This window comes from Rutilus rutilus (genome assembly GCF_951802725.1).
Source record: "Rutilus rutilus genome assembly, chromosome: 18".
Classification (NCBI taxonomy): Eukaryota; Metazoa; Chordata; class Actinopteri; order Cypriniformes; family Leuciscidae; genus Rutilus; species Rutilus rutilus.
This window is the reverse complement of record NC_140231.1, coordinates 16278794-16301078: the sequence shown is the minus strand read 5'-3', so window position 1 is coordinate 16301078 and position 22285 is coordinate 16278794. Positions and strand designations below refer to the sequence as shown.

At 38.4% G+C, this 22285-nt stretch overlaps 2 protein-coding genes across 11 annotated transcripts in view; one reads left to right on the top strand and one right to left on the bottom strand.

The window, feature by feature from the left end:
- Positions 1-22285, bottom strand: part of nrg2a (neuregulin 2a) — a 105654-nt gene that overhangs the window by 79777 nt on the left and 3592 nt on the right. For 5 of the 9 annotated variants that reach the window (XM_084387899.1, XM_084387901.1, XM_084387888.1 and 2 more), the window contains exon 1: positions 8698-9218. The exons of 2 other annotated variants lie outside the window; for them this stretch is intronic. In XM_084387899.1, coding sequence (XP_084244025.1) covers positions 8698-9109 — 412 coding nt within the window. In that variant the 5' untranslated portion in view covers positions 9110-9218. Of the gene's footprint in view, positions 1-8697; positions 9763-22285 lie in introns of those variants that run through there. 2 more of the 9 variants (XM_084387891.1, XM_084387900.1) reach the window with 2 other exon arrangements.
- puraa (purine-rich element binding protein Aa) lies at positions 9156-18723 on the top strand. 2 transcript variants are annotated; one of them, XM_084387915.1, is made up of 2 exons: positions 9156-9240; positions 17242-18717. In XM_084387915.1, exon 2 carries the CDS (start codon positions 17315-17317, stop codon positions 18176-18178), a length of 864 nt encoding a protein of 287 aa, XP_084244041.1. In that variant the 5' UTR covers positions 9156-9240; positions 17242-17314; the 3' UTR covers positions 18179-18717. The 2 variants fall into 2 exon arrangements, with proteins under 2 accessions (XP_084244041.1, XP_084244040.1); XM_084387914.1 differs by lacking the exon at positions 9156-9240 and adding an exon at positions 12921-13118 and having other exon boundaries at positions 17242-18723.

The window sequence follows — 22285 nt, the reverse complement described above, 5'->3', positions numbered from 1 at the left end:
AAGCTGGGTGCACACTGTACGATTAATAATAGTCCTTTACGATTAATAATAGTCCTTTACGACTGTTGCTTGTCAGACTGTACCGCTGTTAGCCGTGTCACTCTGTAGGATCTCAGCTGTCATTAATGTCAAACTGTACGGCAGTCAAGACACGTTAAAAAACGGACGCACACAAGAAGACTCGTCCGGAGTTTTACATCATCAATCCGTGACACATTCGGTGACTGTGAGCTGCATTTACATGCAGGATTAAAATGGTGGCTAGCAAACAAAAACAATCTCTAGCGTTAAAGTGATAGTTCACCCATAAATGAAAATTTTGTCATTAATTACTCACCCTCATGTGTCATGTCATTCCAAGCTCGTAAATCTGAGATCTTTCTGTCCCTCCGTTGACAGCTATGCAACTACCACTTCATACCAGGTCATAAAGAGATTGTAAAACTAATCCATATGAATTGACTGGTTCTTGAATTGATGAATTGATGCATATAAACATTCATCATCTCACACACCAGCGGAAGCTCAAGCATGTTCGCTTGACGTGCAATAACCAATGAGGTTTGACTGAGCACGTTTGAGCTTCCTCAAGAACCAATGAGGTTTGACTGAGGTTTGAGCTTCCTCTAGAACCAATGAGGTTTGACTGAGCACGTTTGAGCTTCCTCAAGAACCAATGAGGTTTGACTGAGGTTTGAGCTTCCTCTAGAACCAATGAGGTTTGACTGAGGTTTGAGCTTCCTCAAGAACCAATGAGGTTTGACTGAGGTTTGAGCTTCCTCTAGAACCAATGAGGTTTGACTGAGCACGTTTGAGCTTCCTCAAGAACCAATGAGGTTTGACTGAGGTTTGAGCTTCCTCAAGAACCATTGAGGTTTGACTGAGGTTTGAGCTTCCTCAAGAACCAATGATGTTTGACTTAGGTTTGAGCTTCCTCAAGAACCAATGAGGTTTTACTGAGATTTGAGCTTCCTCAAGAACCAATGAGGTTTGACTGAGGTTTGAGCTTCCTCTAGAACCAATGAGGTTTGACTGAGGTTTGAGCTTCCTCAAGAACCAATGAGGTTTGACTGAGGTTTGAGCTTCCTCTAGAACCAATGAAGTTTGACTGAGCACTTTGAGCTTCCTCTAGAACCAATGAGGTTTGACTGAGATTTGAGCTTCCTCAAGAACCAATGAGGTTTGACTGAGGTTTGAGCTTCCTCAAGAACCAATGAGGTTTGACTGAGGTTTGAGCTTCCTCTAGAAACAATGAGGTTTGACTGAGATTTGAGCTTCCTCAAGAACCAATGAGGTTTGACTGAGGTTTGAGCTTCCTCAAGAACCAATGAGGTTTGACTGAGGTTTGAGCTTCCTCTAGAACCAATGAGGTTTGACTGAGATTTGAGCTTCCTCAAGAACCAATGAGGTTTGACTGAGGTTTGAGCTTCCTCTAGAACCAATGAGGTTTGACTGAGGTTTGAGCTTCCTCAAGAACCAATGAGATTTGACTGAGGTTTGAGCTTCCTCTAGAACCAATGAGGTTTGACTGAGATTTGAGCTTCCTCAAGAACCAATGAGGTTTGACTGAGGTTTGAGCTTCCTCAAGAACCAATGAGGTTTGACTGAGGTTTGAGCTTCCTCTAGAACCAATGAGATTTGACTGAGCACTTTGAGCTTCCTCTAGAACCAATGAGGTTTGACTGAGATTTGAGCTTCCTCAAGAACCAATGAGGTTTGACTGAGGTTTGAGCTTCCTCAAGAACCAATGAGGTTTGACTGAGGTTTGAGCTTCCTCTAGAAACAATGAGGTTTGACTGAGATTTGAGCTTCCTCAAGAACCAATGAGGTTTGACTGAGGTTTGAGCTTCCTCAAGAACCAATGAGGTTTGACTGAGGTTTGAGCTTCCTCTAGAACCAATGAGGTTTGACTGAGATTTGAGCTTCCTCAAGAACCAATGAGGTTTGACTGAGGTTTGAGCTTCCTCTAGAACCAATGAGGTTTGACTGAGATTTGAGCTTCCTCAAGAACCAATGAGGTTTGACTGAGGTTTGAGCTTCCTCAAGAACCAATGAGGTTTGACTGAGGTTTGAGCTTCCTCTAGAAACAATGAGGTTTGACTGAGATTTGAGCTTCCTCAAGAACCAATGAGGTTTGACTGAGGTTTGAGCTTCCTCAAGAACCAATGAGGTTTGACTGAGGTTTGAGCTTCCTCTAGAACCAATGAGGTTTGACTGAGATTTGAGCTTCCTCAAGAACCAATGAGGTTTGACTGAGGTTTGAGCTTCCTCTAGAACCAATGAGGTTTGACTGAGGTTTGAGCTTCCTCAAGAACCAATGAGATTTGACTGAGGTTTGAGCTTCCTCTAGAACCAATGAGGTTTGACTGAGATTTGAGCTTCCTCAAGAACCAATGAGGTTTGACTGAGGTTTGAGCTTCCTCAAGAACCAATGAGGTTTGACTGAGGTTTGAGCTTCCTCTAGAACCAATGAGATTTGACTGAGCACTTTGAGCTTCCTCAAAGGTTTGTTCTCGCACATCAAGCAGGTTAGGTTGAGCTTCTGTTTATATTCGCTGATCAATGTTTAAATGTGAACAAAAGCGCCCCTATGGTTTTTGATTTGACGGTTGTCATAGGAGAAGCCACTGCAGGACTGTGTGTGAAATCTTCTGACAGTGCCAGAATTTTGTCGAAGTTAAAATGTGGCTGTCAGTGAACATGTCAAACTAATGATTCTAGCCTAAGTTCTGGGGAATCTTTCAGGATTCACAAAATTTGTCTCAGAGGGCAAAATCGCAGCCAAAATCGTACAATGTGAACCTGGCTTTAAAAATACATAAATTAAAGGGGTAAATTCTATATTGTAAGCAAAAATAGATATTCCGCAAGAAAATACTCTTTTCAATATAAAACAAGCAATGGCACAAATCCTACATAAGAATCATCTAGTTTTCTACTGTTTAAATGTGCCAAAACTGAACTGATCTGCTGAAATGTTACAGAGAGCAGGACTGAGAGCTGAAAGCCATTATCAACGCAGTAATTAAGTCTAGGTAACAATATGTGTCCCAGAGTACAGCTGACACTCGGGAGGCCCTCCATATGTCTCCTGTCAGCTCTACACTCCATACAACAGGGATGAAGAGGGTCACAGTGTATGAATCTATCTTCAGAGGGAGGATGCAGAGCAACACAAACATTCATCATCATGCGTGACCAGGATCAATGGGAAGCCCATCTTCGGTATTCCACTTTCAGCCAGTCGATCCACACCGCTGCTTTCACCCGAGAGTCACTCATAGCAGTCATTCAACAGAAGGCGCTCAGAGGGACGGACAGTACAGGCCTGCACATGGACAGGCTCTTAAACCAAGAATATGGGACAAAATCAGCTGCTGTAAATTTGTGGTGAATCGTAAATGAATTATGTTAGTACGAATTAAGTGCTTTGTTTTCTCCTCTACCTCAAAAAGTGAACATACAGTATAGATAGTCTGCCTGAAAACCTAATATGCAACTGCAAATGTACAAGACAGGGTGTACCCTGGACCACAAAACCAGTCACACGGAGCAATTTTATGAAATTGAGATTTAAACATCATATTAAAGCTGAATAAATAAGCTTTCAATTGATGTATGGTTTGTTAGGATAGGACCATATTTGGCCGAGATACAACTATTTGAATATCTGGAATCTGAGGGTGCAAAAAAATCTAAACATTGAGAAAATCGCCTTTAAAGTTGTCCATTTATGGTCGCAATTATGCTGCATTCACTCACAAAAATAAATGTTTTATATAATTATAGTAGGAAATTTACAAAATATCCTCATGGAACATGATCTTTACTTAATATCCTAATTATTTTTGGCATAAAAGACAAATCTATACTTTTGACCCATACAGTGAATATTGTTGGCTCTTGCCACAAATATACCCGTGCAACTTGTGACTGGTTTTGTGATCCAGGGTCACATAATTGCATTTCAGTGTGTCTTAAATTGCATTTCAGAAGCAGAATATGTATGTTCCAGGCCTGAAATAGCTAATATTATGCTTAAAGGAAAACACAACTTGACTACCAGGGGACAAACTGTCCAGCAGAGACCAGGGCGCTTGTACATGTTAACAAGTCTTGTGATATACATTGTGGCACATGTTTTAAACAAAGACATAAACGCAGGAAGAAATGCGGAAACAATTTAAAGTAAGGTTCCATTTGTTGATATTAGTTAACTTATTAATGAACTACTGTTGTACCAGTATCTTCATATTAGTCATCCATTTCAATTGCGAATGAGGAATCGATGTTCTGAATAAACCATCAGTCAGTGAAATCAAGAACTTGCTCGTGTTTTACTGGAGGGAGCGACAACTGTAACAACGAAAAATACTTCTAAAGCATCTGTTCATCTTAATGGTAATTTCAATACTTATAATACATTAAAATCTAAAATTGTCTATTCATATTATTTATTGACTTGAGCTAACATGAACTACCAATGAGCAATTACATTTGTATTAACTAACATTAACAAAGATTAATAAACAATGTAACAAATGTATTGTTCATTGTTTGGTAACATTAGTAAATGCATTAACTAATGCTAATTAATGGGACCTTATTGTAAAGTGTTGCCAGAAAATCTTAAAGGGAGAGTTCACAAAAAAAAGAAAAACATCGTCATCATCATTTAAAAGGATACTTAATGCAAAAATAAAAATGCGGTCATCGTTTTCTCGCCACTTAATGACTTTCTTCCGTGGAACAAAAAAAGAAGATATTTTGATAAATGACTCAGTGTGTGTATGATAGGTGCATAATGATAGGTGCACCAAAGTGTGTGTGTGTAATGGAATTTTCTCAGATTCTTCAAAAATTCTCAGTATTTAAATTTTTAGGTGAACTATCCCTTTAAAATACAAAAGATAATATTTACAAGAATGTATGGAAAAATCCAGTTGAAAAAGTGAAAGTCAATGGGGACCAAACCAACATTGTTTAATTGACAAAAAGCATATTAAACTATGACTTTTTCATTTTTGGGTGGAATATCCCTTTACATTATTTATTCCTTTAAAGAGGATGCTTTACTGCCTTTTAGCCAAACTGTAGGCCTACGTTTGCCAACTATTTCCTATGCTAAAGCCAGTGGTCGCGTTAACCGAATATATTCTGTCTGAGTTTTTTTAGCAGTGACTTAAGAATCTGAAGTCTGTCCATCATTTTTATCTAACTTGTAACTGTAATTCTCACCCCTGTCCAGTTGGTGGCGAGCACTGAAGATGAAGGGCAAGCAACAGACAATGTTTATCGTTTACCGTGACAGAGGCGAGCATCCAGTTTAAATCTATGCGGGCCAAGAGGAATGTTTGAGTTTAGGCAAATACAGAAAGTTGGCGGAGTTTAGTTCAGTTTGTTTTTTTCATATTTTAATCATAACTATATTTTGTAATATTGCATTGACCGTGTTTTAGTGGCCTCTGCTGTCAAAAAATCTGCTTCGTGTGGACATGAAAAGTGATGCGCAGTCTCTGTTCATCTGTTCTCTTCATAAATAAATAAATGCATAGTCTAGCCTATGTGCTCGTCCTGTAAGTTCATGATTAAAAATGAAAATTGGAACGAAAACAAAAGCTGTATATTGTCTTATCATTAAGATATAAAAATTCAAATGACGGGTAATAATAGACTATGGCGGAATTTTTACGACCCAGTGAGAAAGTCAAACAAACCACTGACTAAAGCATATCAATATTGGTTTGTTTTACAATTCGAATGCAACAAAACAAGCAGGTTTTCACCGAATACTTGTGTCCAGCTCATGAAATATGTGTGGGCGGGCTGCAGAGAGCGATTTCCTTTTCTCGGAGCTATGGAAAAAGTGGGCCATGTTGGAGAAGAGAGTGCATAATCCCGCTTGAGTATCCTTAATATGACCAAGTTTATAAAACTAGTGCTTTGATATGGCCACCATCCCATTAACAAGACGACAAACCCACCATGAGTGTCCAGCAATAAGACGACAGTCATCAATTTCCTTCCCAGAGCCGAATCCAGCTTGTAGCTGAGATATGTGGCTAATCATAACTAAATCTCCTCAGGCAGTTCTCTTGTTACAGCCTTTTAAATCATGTGCTATTTTCCTGAGGTAAATTATCCATGTCACTCAGAATGAGAAATACACTGGATTTTTGTTACGAAAAAATCTCCGCGTTTGGTCTGGCCAAAAATCCTTCATATGCATCTGTGAAATAAGTCCTTCCCTCTGTGCATGTCAATCACCAGCTGTTATTCTTGTCCTGTGTCATGCAGTTTTGCCCGAGAGCTCTTTCGGATCAATGATATTGAGCCACCGGCATATTCTGGACCGCCACCTCGATACAGCTGTGACCTCCACACAGGGGGAAGGGGAAATCAGGATCGCACATAAAGAGGAGCATCAAATACTCCAAACATCACTATCATCATTTTCAAATCATAATTATCTAAATATCTTTTGTAAAACATATTTTGGAGGAGAAGCACGCCACACGACAGCAAGCACCCACCCACTTGTCGCTCCTCATTGGTGATATGTAGGTCTCCCTCTATAAAAAACAAGAAGAGAACTCTTCAAAATACCTGCATTTACAGGCTTTCAATCTAGGCTGGGCCATTAGGGACAGAAGAAACATATTTTTTTTACACAAAACTTGAGGCACCCATCAGACCTGACATATTTGAAAAAGACTTGTGCCTTCCTGTTTGAATCGTACTCTGTCCAGAGAGACATACAGTCATGCCATTGGAGGTCAGATTGTGGCCATGTTTCTTTTTACCCCTTAAATTTCTTACAGAACCCTTTCACATCACTGTCAAACATGTGTAAGCATGATGATGAACAGAAACACTTTCTGTAAGTGAATGGTGGGCTGCGGTCTCATTGCAAGACAAACGGAGTAAATATTTTTTGTTGCATCACACAGGTTAGTTCAATGCAGAGGTTCGATTCATGAAACCTCCCCTGGAAACTTAAGAGAAGAAACTGCAAAGTCATCTAGTGAGCACTCGTTGATCTTTGAAAAGAAACCATGGGACAAGATCCTCAATATATTGATGTGCTTAGAAAAATCTAAACGATTTAGTTCATTCAAGGCCTCTGTGTGCTACAATATGCTAGCACATGCAGCTTATGAAAACTTTTTAACATGTATTTCTTAAAATTGTATTTACATTAATAACTACTAAGAAAACCATTATGTTTCACTATTAACTTACAGATAGAAGTACTTTTTCATTGCATTCAATATCTTATTAATAACTATCCCAATGGTTAGGTTTTATAGTACTTATTTATTCTTATCCATCTAGTAACAATTGATTTTTTACTTGTCATATAAGATGAACATTCTAAATGGCACAAATATCTTACTATTATGATTAACATGTGACTAGTAACAACTTAAATACCAATGGTTGAATAGTTACATGTAACTAAACAATAAGTATTAGAGTTAACAGTAAAACTGGAATTGGTACAGCAACAATTGAAATGCATATTTGGAAGTAAATAGTTGATATCTGAATCACCATAAAATTAACAAAATGTTGCTATTTGTTAACCATAACAATGGAATAGTTACTTGCCAGGACAGTGACCATTAACAAAAGAATAAGAACTTGTAGGCGATCTAATAAAAAAAAGTTACTCGTGAAACTCGTGAAAAAAAAAAAAACACCTGACGTTATTAGATTACTTAGTGGTATAGTTACTTAATAGTAGTTAACATAAAGCACAAGTAACATAAACATAGACAATATGTTGAAGACATACAACTGAAATCGGCCTCCATTAGCATATTTCCATTCTCCTTTTTTGCCCCTACAGCACCCTGGACAGCGACCATCTAAACGCGTTATAAGAGCCCTCTGACAGTAGGCCTGTGGAAAACATTTACTGACACAGTAGTAGCACCTTCTAGTTATATCACAACATTGAGGAAAAAAATGCAGTGGTGTATTTTTTTTTTATTTTTTTTTTAGAGTGTGATTTGAGTTGCCGCGTTGAATCCCAAGTAACCTATATATAATGTGCTTTCGAGGAATGTCCCGTCAAAAATGATGGGATGAACCTATTTCTTATTATAAAATATAATACGAATGCGGCGCGCAAACAGGTGACACAAAACAGTTGCTGTTGGCTGGAAGATATTCCCTGCGTCCTGAGTGGAGTTTTTAAGGCTCCACTCCCAGTGCAGTTGTTCTGAAGGCCCATTACACAAGCGCAGACCAGCAACTTTCTATTCCCAACAGAGCAATGAGCTGTAGGTCCTGACGGCCACGTTTGAAGATATTCTGAGTCATTCTGACTTTCTGCACCTTTTCATTTACGGGCATACAAGCCTTACTTTGGCTATGGGCCCTGTCTAATGGTGACGCCATGAACACTATATCAGTTTATTACAATTTTGTCTTAAGGATCCTACAAATGAGCAAGGAGCGCGCGTGTGCCTACAGCGTATGTCTTTGCATATGCCTGATGATACCATGAAAAACCTTTGAGCGCTTTATTCCTGCCCAATATTGCTGCAGAGACGCCCCCACAAGCCCCCATCTGTTACTTACACCAAACATTTGGATGTCATCCGCACTACACATAAGCATACAACCGATGCCGACGGCCAAAGTCAATTTGCAAGCCCCTGCACAAACATTTTGTGGGCATAAACTTACCGCAGTCTTCACACAAGATCCTCCCAACATCTTTTTTCAGGTTCTTCCCACTTGTATCTAAGGGCGCAAACGACGCTTTAAAAACCAAGGGTTCATCAGTTGGGTCCATGAAAAATATATACTTGTGATTCTTCTTCACTTTAGCGCACGGAGCCTCCGAGCCAAATTCCCCCACGGTGACGAGCTGCTCCCGCTCCAGACCCCCGCTGTTCCGCGGCCACACGTCCAGGACTTTGACATTCACACTGTACGGCTCCGCTGAGACGTTCTGAGGCGCGGACTGCACCTTGCCCTCAATCACCACGGCGGATCTGTAAGCCTGGTCCTGCAGGGAATTCAGACTCGGGGAGTAGCAGGCGAAGGAGACCCCGATGAGCAGCATGGATAAGTGTACCGAATCAAGCCTCCTCATGCCGCCTGCTTTGGCTCGATGGTCGGTGGTCGCGTTGCGGCAGGGCTGCGGGGCGATGGCGGTGGAGCTGGGTTGAAGGCTGAAGAGACTGCGAATAGGCTCCAGTAGCACGGCGGCGCGGCAGACCTTGCGTAAGTGTCCATGCCATCGGGATCCGCTGCTTTTTTCCGATAGATTTGCAATCGGGAAACACCAGCTGGGAACCGGAAACGGCGTAATGCTGCTGGGTTAATACAGATCCCTCAACTGCATTCTGCCGAAGCGCATCCTAAAACGCAGGTAAAGTCGTGGACGCTGCCTCCTCCGAAGACACGAGCAGGTATCCGCAAGACGCCGCCAGTCAATCTTTGCCCCGAAATTGCAGTGGTGAGCGCGCCCTACTCGCCACTGGTGCTGTGCATCTTCCACTGCAGTCGAATGTGAAATACTGCAGTAAACTATTAGGGCTACTTTCGATATCCCCTCAGCACAAACGTTGTAAGAATCCACTTTCGTAGCGATAAAACGCGTTTGCCGTATCCCTCGCGCCCCGTCTCTGTCCGCCACCCCGATCTATCAGGGCAAGATTCCCCGCACAAACGGCAGATTCACGGCTGGGGTGCTGAAACGAACGCCCATGCGCCGGCGTGTGCGTCTTTAGTCTCCGACACCCCGAGAAAAATGGTCAATCCACGATCTCTCCCATCGCCAATCCTCATCGAAAAAAAAAAAAAAAAAAAAAAAAAGAGGAGGTTTTTCAGGTTTGCGCTGCTTTGAGTACGGCGGCTAACAGTGCGAATGAATGAGCTTTGAATGAGTTTTGCGTCTCATTCCATTACTAAATCATGCCCTGCATTCAGGTCACATTCGCTGCTCTGCCTCAGAGAAGAAGAAAAAAATATAGTGAGGCGTTGCATCAAATCCATAGGCTACGTCTGGTATTCGTTGCATTGCTGATGCCTGGCCGAATGAGAACATTTTTAACAAATGAAATGAAGGAGCATCACGGATGAAGCAGCAGACTGCATCAAACACAAAATATGTGCACAAGACGGTAAAAGATTTATAGACACATACTGTGGTGTATATGAATGGTAGAAAAAGACACAATGTTTAAAAGGAGACTTTAAAAGGAGTTTAAATGTTAGACTTTCACCGGTTATGAACGATGTATAAAATAACCTAAATCCTGAACTAAATGAAGGATGAACCTGTGGATCTGCAAAGGAGCGTAGCTCCAAATTCACTAAGGGCGACATCTGCTGTTCTCTGCGCACAGAACGTCAGAGCCACAACCCTTTTCTAACATGTAAGATCACTGGGAATCATGGGTCAGAAATAGTGCAAATTGTGGTCCCTCAAACCTATTAGGCCTACTTACTCACTTATAATTTAACGAAAATAATTGGTAGTAGGACCAGTGTACCTTGGATTAACTTGGGGTTATAGGGTTTTGCTCAATGCACAGTGGTAATAGTTGTCCCTTGCTGAGTTTTTACTGCTCATAGGATGCTTATTGCTTTCTTCAAGACAAAATTGTAATAAACTGAGCTATACTATTCATTGCCTAACTGTCAAGTGATTTAATATAGGCCTGTACATCATAATATTTTATGCATTCTATCAGACAAAGAACGTCTTTAAGTGTTAAAGATGTATATTGTGCAATCTCAAGTTCAATTGGTAAAAAATATCATGATGCTGATATAGGTCTTTAAAATAAAAAAATAAAAATAAGGTTGACAGTTTTACAAGGTCATGACACCTTCAAGGTGTTTATCAGAAAAAAAAGAATAAGGTTAATGCCAATACTTCTAAAAATACCATGGTTTTAAATAATCAGAACTGTAACAGGGTTATCCTGCTGATAAACATTAAAACACAAATAAAGCAACAAGATACATTGGTCTAAAAGATCAGACGCTTGTCCTTAAAGGGTCAGTTCAACCAAAAATGAAAATTCTGTCATTAATTACTCACCCATAAGACTTTCGTTCATCTTTGGAACACAAATGAAGATCTTTTTGATGAAATGTGAGTAATTTCTGTCCCTCTGTTTACAGCTACACAACTACCATTTTGACGCTTCAAAAAGTTCATAATATATATATTTTTTAATGAATCCATATGAATAGAGCGGTTTCATCCAAATTTTCTCAAGAGATACAACCGCTTTATACACTGAACAGATTTAATTTAAGCCTTCTTTCACATATACACATTCTTCAATGCACAGAGCAGTTATGGTAAACAAAAGCTCAAGCATGTTCGTTTTATGTGCAAGAACCAATGAGGTTCATTCTCGTGTTGCGCAGCATGTTTGAGCTTCCGCAAGAACCAATGAGGTTCATTCTCGCGCATCAAGCAGGTTAAGTTCGCAGATCATTGTTTATATATAAATATAATTCTAAATTCAATGTTCATCATGTAAAGCGATCAAGTCTCTTCAGAAAATGTGGACAAAACCGCTCAATTCATATGGATTAGTTTTACAATCTCTTTATGAACTTTTTGTAATGTCTAAGTGTAGCTGTCAATGGAGGAACAGACATCTCTTAGATTTAATCAAAAATACTTTTATTGGTGTTCCAGAGATGAACGAAAGTCTTACAGATTTGGAACTACATTTTTAGGTGAATTATCACTTTAAAGGGCATATCTTGAAAGAAAGTGTTTATATATTGCATTCTTTTTTATAGACTTGTGATAAGTAGAATAATAACATATAAGGACTTTTAATTTAAAAAAAAATAGATACAGACATAGCTTTTATTGCTATAGTCTATGTTTTTCAGTCAAAAGAATAACACTTCTAGATCACTTCTTTTAAGTAATGTGAAGGCTGAGTACTGGAGTTACAAATCTCTTTATTAATTGTAGGTTAATTTTACACAAGCTACCAACTCGCTAAAGACAACATTCCAAACCGATAGATCATTAGAAACGCAGCGATGCGCGTGACGGACTCAGCGGTCACTGTCCATGGTTCTGAAACTGCGCTGCCCTCGACCTCCACCGACCAAACTACTCTAGCCTACATAGCTAAATATCAAAACGAAACGAAATTATTCATAAAAGTCTTTATACCGTAAAAACACTTACAACTTAGGCCTGACATGAATTAAGACAATCCACGTGTCCTCAACATATAGGCTACACATCCACCTATCCCTATAAATCATTTGATCATATCAAACATGATAAACATATCACGCTTTTCTAAACACTAAAAACTTTTTGATAAATAAGTTTAATCTCCACTTGCTACACCCTTAAAAATAAAAAGATAATTTAATGCTTCATTGAAGCACCGTAAGTATAATTCAGCTCCCTCTTGTTTTTTCCAGATCCTGAGGTGCCTATGTTTCTTTGGATAATTAAAAATTCCATCAGGTTACAAACAAACTAGTTCTAGGTATCATCCGTTGAAAATACAAGCCCTTCTGAGTTATTTGAAACAACATATTGTGTTAAAATGATATGGTAAAACCATAAAAACTTTTTCATAGGAGGCTAGGATAAAGAACTGTGACATTTAAGGAAGATAATAAAACACAATCGGTGCATATTAAATTCGCAACCCAGTAAAAAGGTTATTATGACACTGGTTTTCGATTCTACAACACTTGCTGCTTCTAGCTCAGCGAATCTACCCATAATATGTAGAATAAATCTCATATGAGATGTATGTGAACAATATCTGAACAAGTTTGACAGCTTCAACAGCATCTCCAGCAACTGCAATATCGCGAAAGCAACACTGCGAGGCGCACGAGCTGTTTGATTTTCTCCAGCTGAGCGTGCTGACATCAGACTCCACGCGCACAGCGTTGAGCTCGTGCGTGCGTCCGTCTCCATGCCACGACTCGCTCTTTCGTTCCATCTTGTGAACGGCGCATCGGTGAAGCAGCACCGCGACAGTGTTTACAGTAGGCCTTCGGGGCTTACAGGTTTTCATCTTTGTTTTTGACAGTGTTCAACTGCGAAGGGCTTGCACAGGGGCTAACGCTCTGCCTGCAGACTGAGCGGGGTAAGATATGCCGAGACACGTCGCTCGTTATGAGGTCTGCGACTTTGGCAACAGCACTGCACTTACGATCTATGTCATGGTATTCCGCGGTATACCTTTTTTTCTGGTCAGTATAACAACCACGGAATTAATATCCGCAGCCGTGGGCAGATTGCACAGACTGCTTGCGCAAACTCGTTAACTGTTTACAGTGCTGACAGACTGCGAGGCTGACACACACTCTGTCGGTTGCGGCAAATCCAATGCCATTTAACGTGACTGTGATATACCGTTATGAGTCCAAGCTTGCAGAGTTCACCTTCGACCAAAAGCAAGCACACCTTTGAGTAACGCTCATGTGTTGAGAGTCGACGGTCCTTCTTTCCTTTACTCAGTGTCTTTTTTACGCACTGTCACTTATGTTAGGCCCATGACAAGCAGTTTACACGTGCATTAGAAGTTGCAAATAAGAAAATGTTAAGTTTCAATTAAGAATAACGAGTTAAGATCTTCTTCATTCTAGCAAGCAACAGGCGACACAAAGTTAGTGACCACAAACTTTTTTAATGGTTTGCCATGAGGTAATATAATTTTCTTTTAATCCTGGAAAAAATAATCAAATAGGTCTATTATTTTATTGTATATTTAAATATATTGAATGGCAAACAAAATACATGCACTTTATTTATTAAAGCATATGCTAGAATGGACATGCATATGTGTAAGCGATTGAATACGTGAAGTAGGCCTAAACGTAATTTTCTGGAGGAGTGAACCGATCTAATCTTTCAATTAACTGCCGGAGCATAAGAAGCCGCTCAACTGGCTTCTTCATCAGCTGTTTTGACATCCCTCCACCCACCAACTCATCATTTAGGCATCTTGCTACCAGACTCATCTTCCAAGCATTATTAGGAGTATCTAAGTTGCATCCTAGTTGAAGCTGCTTCCTCGAGCCCCTCTAATGCAATATGTTTAACCTTAATAGCATAAAGATTATATGGGCAAACGAACTCGTGAAATTTTCAACGTGAATGCTGCTTGTATTCGACGTGTGCTCGGTGTTTAGATTCTGGAATGAAACATTAAACATTGGGAACAAAATGGTCTTGCAATGTACATTCTATGTAAATATTGCATTTATGAATGCCACTTCTTTTAAGTATTCTAGAGTTTCTTTCTCAAGGCCACTGCATGTTCTTTATTGTTTTATTAAGGAAAATTGCATGCAAATTTTTTTTTAATCTGTTTATTACCTCCCTCACAAACATGTCTGCATGGAAAACACGTCAGGTTCTGTCAACTGGACATTTATAATAATATTGGTAACTATTTACAATGAGGTATCATTTGTTAACATTATTAATGCATTAACTAACATGGACTGACAGTGAGCAATTTTTACAGCATGTATTACCCTTTGTTAATTTTCATCTTTTGCATTAACTAATGTGAACAGATACAACTTTTGATTTTAATAATGTGTAAGAGTAACATTAACAAATGCTGTAGAAGTATGGTTGATTGTTAGTCCATGTTAACTAATGTTAATTTATTGTAAAGAGGTAGCCCACCAAAATATTGTTTGGGTAATCTGGATGTTGTCCTTCTTATTTATATTCACTCATTTTTCCAAGGCATAAAGTGAGTATATTTATCTAAATTGTACCTCTTCAAAAGGAGATTCTATAGGCTACATCTCATTTTAATCTACGTTATTACAATGCAGACTTTTCATCTTGGAAATATTTTAACTTTTGGTTCTTTCTTATATGAAGACTTGTAGGCCTATAGATTGCATTTTTATTATAGCTGTAACTTTAAGATTAAAATTATATCAAAATACAATAAAATTGTTTATTAAATATGACTAGATATATATTTGTGATATATGGATAGATATAGTGAGTTTGAAGTGAAAGTATCTGATGAGCGTATACTATGTGCGGAGAGCATTCACTCAATATTATTATCTCATTTTTGACAGAGGTGGCTTTTAGAGGCTTTTGCATTGGATGTCTTCATCTATATCTATATAGGCCTATATATATATATATATATATATATATATATATATACACACACACACACACACACACACACACACACACAGAACATTTGTGAAAGTAAAAAGATACGATTATACGCATTAAAATATTCAGTCTCTCCTCTGAAACAATGCGTTCTGTGTCGAAACCGATACAAGTCTATCACAGTTTGACTTATTGTTAACGAACACGCTGATTAATTATTTTAGAGATTAATTATTTAAATGTTTTCTAAATTCTGAGAGAATCGATCATTCTTGCCGCGTAAAAAAAAATTGAAACGCTTAAAAAAAAGGTAATCACTTTCTAGGGTTAATACTTATAATTTCAATTAAATTAAAGAACCGTTCAATTCAAGTAAATAAAGAAGTATTAAAGAAAATTCATTCGAAACATTTGTGTAATTATCCAGTTTCTACTTTTGTTGGATGTTTTTGTAAAATAACTGTGCGCTTGAATATGGGCAATATTACTACAACTACAGGAATACACGCAATTCAATCAAATAACTGACCAAAATAATCGTAATCAAAGTCATGTTTTTCTACATTTATAAAACCGTTTGCTTTAAAAACATGTTTAGAAACGAATGCATCATTTAATTGTGTATTAAATTGCCAAACATGTTCAAATTAAGCATATGAAAGGATTTTATGCGGAATAGTAAGAACAAGGCCTTTAGATTTGATTACATTATGCATTTTAGATAGGCTATTATAGTAAATAATATAGGCTTTTTTTTTTTATAAATAAATAAATAAACTGTCTGAAACTCAATACTCAATTGCATATGCATACGAATGACATAAATATTTTGTACAAGCTATGGCCTATATAATATCCGAGAAACGATACACCTGCATTGGGACGAACTGCATGAACTGTTATTATTCTTATTAAACGTAGCCTGCATATTTTAGTAGCTCGACGTGTTTTCTTCTGCTTACCCTCACACAACACATAGCCTACATATTCCTGTAAAGCATCCATCTCAAACAACCACCCATGTAAATTAGAAAACATATATTTATAGACTAATAAGATTAAACTGTTGTTTTCTTCTAACAGGCATTTAAAACAATATAGAACCACAAAAGTATTTTCACGCTGCCTTGATTCTTACATGCAGGCAAACCTCGAATTGTTTTTTGTTTTTTAAAGGAGATATTTTCTACAAGAAAATAAAAGGTGAATAACTGCAAAACAACAAATATTCGGGTATGTTATAGCCTAGTTGATTATAATGAATGATTTGCATCTGGTATAAATACATACAGCAACGTATATGTTAAATAATAGGCTAGGCTATATTGGAGAAAAGACACGTACACAAACCTGAAGAACTATATAACGCATACCTTAACCCAAATAAAATGCAACCATTCAAAAGCTTTAATCTATTTATTAGCTCAAAATCCCAGCCATTTAATGCAATACGAATGCATCTTAAAAATATATATTTCCAATAATCTATTTTTATTTTTGACATGACAAAAAAAATAGATGATTGAATGAAAGATGAACAACTAAATTACTATCCAAGCACAACCGGTCTGCCCTTAAACGTCCATATTTATCCAGTTTATATCTTGGAAAATTTCTCATTAAATATTCGTAAATTCCAGCGAGATCCATGTGCGATATCTTAAATAACTGGACCAGTTTATATCACTTCAGATTTAGAAAACTCAGTTTTTCGGCATAATCTTGCTACCTTTTTAACTATCGTTTAATAGCCGCTTGTAACATGATAATAATAGCCTAATAATAATAATAATAAATAAATAATAATAATAAAAACTAGATGACAACGAACACGCCAGCAAAGGACTTCCATGTCGAAATATATTAATATACATCGACGGCTGTGACATATAGACTATTAACCTATATTAACACGGTAAGGCAGCGCAAACTCGGAACGCAATTAATTACATTTTCAGTTTCGCTCTGAAATGAATTTATCCACGTTTTCCAGGACAGACATAGTATGTGATTAGACATCACGGCTGCAGCGTTAGACTTGAATTCAGCACGATGAATTTATTGGGAATCTGCACTAGTCTGAACAGCGCTCGTCTTCTCTCCTCACGCAGATCTCGCGAGAGCGGTGGCGTGGCTGCTTGGCAGTAGCTTGCAGTAAGACAGAGGGAGAAGGCAGGCAGCATCATGGCGGACAGAGACAGTGGAAGTGAGCAGGGAGGAGCAGCCACGGGCCCGGGTGTCGGTTCCATGCACCCAGTGACAGGAGGGGCGGGCTCGGCTTCCGGGCTGCAGCACGAGACGCAGGAGCTCGCTTCGAAGCGGGTTGACATCCAGAACAAGCGCTTCTATCTAGACGTAAAGCAGAACGCGAAAGGCCGCTTCTTGAAGATAGCAGAAGTCGGGGCCGGGGGAAACAAGAGCCGCCTCACTCTCTCCATGTCTGTCGCTGTCGAGTTCCGCGACTACCTGGGAGACTTCATCGAGCACTATGCCCAGTTAGGGCCGAGCAATCCGGACGTGGCGCAGGACGAGCCGCGGCGGGCGCTGAAGAGTGAGTTTCTGGTCCGGGAGAATCGGAAGTACTACATGGATCTGAAGGAGAACCAGAGGGGCCGCTTTCTGAGGATCAGGCAAACCGTCAACCGGGGGCCCGGCTTGGGATCCACGCAAGGCCAGACCATCGCTCTTCCAGCCCAGGGACTTATCGAGTTTCGCGACGCTCTCGCCAAACTCATCGACGACTACGGAGTGGAGGACGAGCCGGCGGAGCTGCCCGAGGGAACCTCGTTAACTGTGGACAACAAGCGCTTTTTCTTTGACGTGGGCTCCAATAAGTACGGGGTCTTCATGAGGGTAAGCGAGGTCAAGCCCACCTATCGCAACTCTATCACAGTGCCCTACAAAGTGTGGTCGAAATTCGGCAGCACTTTCTGTAAATACGCAGACGAAATGAAAAAGATTCAAGAGAAACAGAGGGAAAAAAGGGCATGCGAGCTTCAGCAGCAGCAGCAAGAGGAGATGCACGCCGACGACGGGGACGAGGATTGATAGTGGAGGGAAACATGCAAAAAAATAATCCGAATAACCTAAAGAGAAATTATACGTACTTTGCTGTAAAAAAGAAAAAAAGAAAAAAGAGAAAGATACATAAAAGATAAGTAACTGTTTAACTCCACGGGAGCACTACCCACAAAAAATACAAACCTCCACAGACTGACAGTCCACCCATCGCTGGATGTCATCCACTTACCCACCATTAATACCAGTAAGCGGCTGCTAAACCAAGTAATAACATTATATATGAACTGTGTTTCTTACTTGACGACAACAGAACTGAGTGTTTCTTTCCCTTATTAACCGAGAACTTTTTTACACGTTCCAAGATATTATAGAAGTGTTTGCAATGGAGTTATTGCCGAGATTACGAGGAAATGGTTCCTTTACGCTAATGACTTCAGCACAAATCAGATGTTTTAGTTTTAGTTTTTAACCAAATTTTCGAATCAACTGAAGAGGTTGTCATGGTAGTCATGCCACTACTAGATTTTCCAAGCATCACCTGAGGGCTAGCTATAGGAACCCTGATGGGGGGGAAACAAAAAAAACAACAAAAAAAATCAACCTGTTGATTGATAGAGGTACAGAGGTCAGCAGAGTGGTCGCTGTGTGCAGGTGTCTGGAGGTGGTAGGCGACCTCTTCGCAAACATTCTGAGGAGTATTACCAGTGTATTTTTTTAATTGAAGTTATTGTCTTGCAGATGATATGCCATGTATTTGTGTCTCGTTGTCATTCAGTGTATAAAACAGGTACTCGATAAGTAAGAGCAATGACAACAGAAGAGAAAGATTTCTCAAACATTTTTGTAACCGAAACCAGACCCCTCGATACAAACGTACAAAGAGTCGTATGAAAATGCTCATGTAGAAAAACATACAAAGTATGATTTTGTGAATCAGATATATTTCAGTGGAGAAGAAAACAACCCACGTTTTTAGTGGGAATTTGACAAACAATCTGTTAAAGGGTTTAAAATATATAGAGAAATATATAGAAATATATATATATATATATCTATATATATATATATATATATATCAGTCTACCAATGAGAGGATGAGTGGCGCCAAGGAATGCTGTAGTTGCATGTTAACCTGTACACAGCCACATTGAGGTGGATTTCTCAATGTTCGTCCTCAAGGACTCTTTTCTGTAATGGTTTCAAATGTCTACAAAGTCAGTAATGTTTGGTCAGGTAGTTGATACTCGTTTTTCTTTCAAAGAATGAGTGTACATAAGATAATATATCAACACTTGTTTGATCAGACATCAAAGGAACGAAAGCCCTTTTTCCATGGGGGCCCTTGAGGACCTGTGTTGGGAGACCCTGACTTTAATGAAACTTGTTGGGGAGCATACTCTTCAGCATTAAACAACCTGGTGCCTTACAGACTCTGCATGCTTATACACTGGCTGGTGCTTTGGATCTAAGTTTGGGTCCCCATCCCCCCCTCCCCCCTCCCTCTTTTTTTTTTTTTTTTTTTTTTTTTTTCCTCGTCTGGTTTTGTTTGGCCCTGGCCCTCCTGTATGCTATTGCATAACTCATGGTCTTTTCGGTTGAGAAGCAAATCATTATTTGCAGATTCTGATCACAACACGTGACTTAGAAATCACTTTAGGCGTTTTCCCCCCACCTTGACGAAAGCAAGATGAATCTTCCCTTAGTTTATCAAATGCTTTGTGCCAGGCAAAATGTGAGGTAAACTTCCGTACCGAAGCCTTTCTGTAGTTTGGCAGTAACGTGTCATTGTCACAGACCAAAAGCCTAGTTGAGGGGTGTGGCCAGGATTTTTGTTTTCTCCCCAACCTTTCAGTGTTGCTTCATGTAATTTGTCATTTTGGAAACTTTAGGATTTATTTTCTCTTCCCAGTGCTATATTTCATTACTGTGTGCAATATTGAACGTGCCAATGTTGGCAATATATGTATATCAATTAAATATATGATTAATATTTGAAAAGCATGTGGCTGAATTCCACGTTTATTTCTTTAAAAGGTCTTTTTTTTTTCTTTAAAGCCTTTATCTGCACTTAAAAAAAAAAAGGTCTGTATCTGGAAAGGAAACCAATCTCAATGAACAAGCTTCACTCAGGTGAAGGAAACACACAGCAGTTATATATCCTGTCTGCACTTTTTGTGAACGTTCATGTCATAATTGCCACCCCATTTCGTCTCTGTTCTGGTTACAGGAATGGGCGTTATGAAACAATTGGGGTGTTAAGGCCTTTGGGTTAGGGGCAATGAATATGTATCCTTAATTTCCCTTCTAAATACATACATGGGATGATTCTAATGATGAAGGTGTGTGACGACCTCCTCTGTCTTCAGTAGCACATTGCTTTCCCAGCTGGAGAAAGAAAAAAAAATGTTTGACCAATGTTTGTTTGAAAATTATCTCAACAAGGAATGCCTTGTGCCGTTTTTTCTTTCTTTCTTTATCTCTTAACTTATGTTCCTTCCCTTTGCAAAGAGGTTCACCGAATTACTCATTCGGCGGTTATGAGTCAAATATAATTTATGTACATTTTACAAATTAAAAAAATAAAAAGAAATGTTAATTTACCCACCTCTTACGAAAAGAATGTTCAATATCAATGTTTCTGTGTTTCTTTTTCTCGTGTGAAAGTTCAGATAGTGGTTGATATTGTGGTTCTGACTTCAGTGATGTTTTTTCTGTGTTCACAGTTGATGTGGTACTTTTAAAGGAATAGAATTATGACCTGAAGCATGTAGACTAACCAATATTTAATAACATGTCAATGTCGTTTGATGCAATCTCTTTTGCTGTATGGGTATTCGTTGGTGCCAGTGTTTAACCAATGTAATACCACTACAATTTCTAAGGATGTATGAGCATATGCAAGCCTTTTATCATCTTATATTTCTACTAAAGGGGTCTTTCTCAGAATAACAACCATAATAACATTATTTTTTTTAACTGATTCAGAAGTCATTCTGTTGAATGTATCCTGAAAAATCATATACATTTGTCAATTCAAGTAGTCTAATTGTGCTTTATCATCATATGTTCACAAAATATTGCAGATTCTCTGTTTGGTATAACATATTTCTAATGTTCTTGCTGCAAAACAAGCCAACGATTTAATTTTATTTAATTTTTTATTTATTTATGTTTCTTCATTAATAGTATTATTAGCATGTTACTTTGCTGCTGTCTTTAAAAACTTGAATTAACTTGACTTTGAAAAAAAGTGCTGGAGTACACTGAAAAAAAACGAAGTAAAATTTACTTATTAACTTTCTTTGGCAAGTTTTTTGCACAAATATTTTTTAAGTAAATTTCACATATGGAATTATGTAAACTCTACTTAACTAAGTTAAGTGAAAGTAACCAAAAAAATAAGTAAGTAATATTAACTTGGCTAGTAAAAGTAGTAAAAATTTATTTAGTTGAAGTTTCCTTTGCAATACATTCCACTCAAACAATATAATATTGAATTAAGCCACACATTTAAAGTATATGCTTTACTTTAAAATACCTAAGTAATTAATACATCAGTTTTGTGTAAGGCTACAGTACATATCAGACGTTAAGCATCATGTGAACGCAGAGACCTCAATACTTAGACAATACACAATGACGGTATCATTTGATGGATCGTTTCTGTGTTTGAATGTGTCATTTGAACGCAGCATCATGTGAACGCAGAGACCTCAATACTTGGTAGACAATACACAATGACGGTAACATTTGATGGATCGTTTTTGTGTTTGAATGTGTCATTTTGAGTAGAAAATGAACTCCAAATGTCATAAAATGGCAAGTTACTAACTAAAGCAATGATAAAACAGTGAAAAATCAACCTCATTAATTATCCAAGGCCCAGTGCATGATGGGAACACCAGTATCAGAAAAGTTGAGTAATTTTACTTAACTTTATAACGTTGATATTTACGCTTTCATTTCTACACGCTTGAATTGAGTACTAATAGAGAATTTACTTGTCATGTAAATTACATTGTTTTTTTCTGTAGTATTTACTTCACCACAAAATCATTTTTATCAGTGTAGTTGAACTGGTTTTGAAAATGAAATAATCTTTATTTGATATGGCCATTGAGTTTCGTATGGTCA

Bases quoted from the DNA above. Each gene is read 5' to 3' on its own strand.
- puraa (XM_084387914.1), top strand. From the start codon at position 17,315: ATGGCGGACAGAGACAGTGGAAGTGAGCAGGGAGGAGCAGCCACGGGC.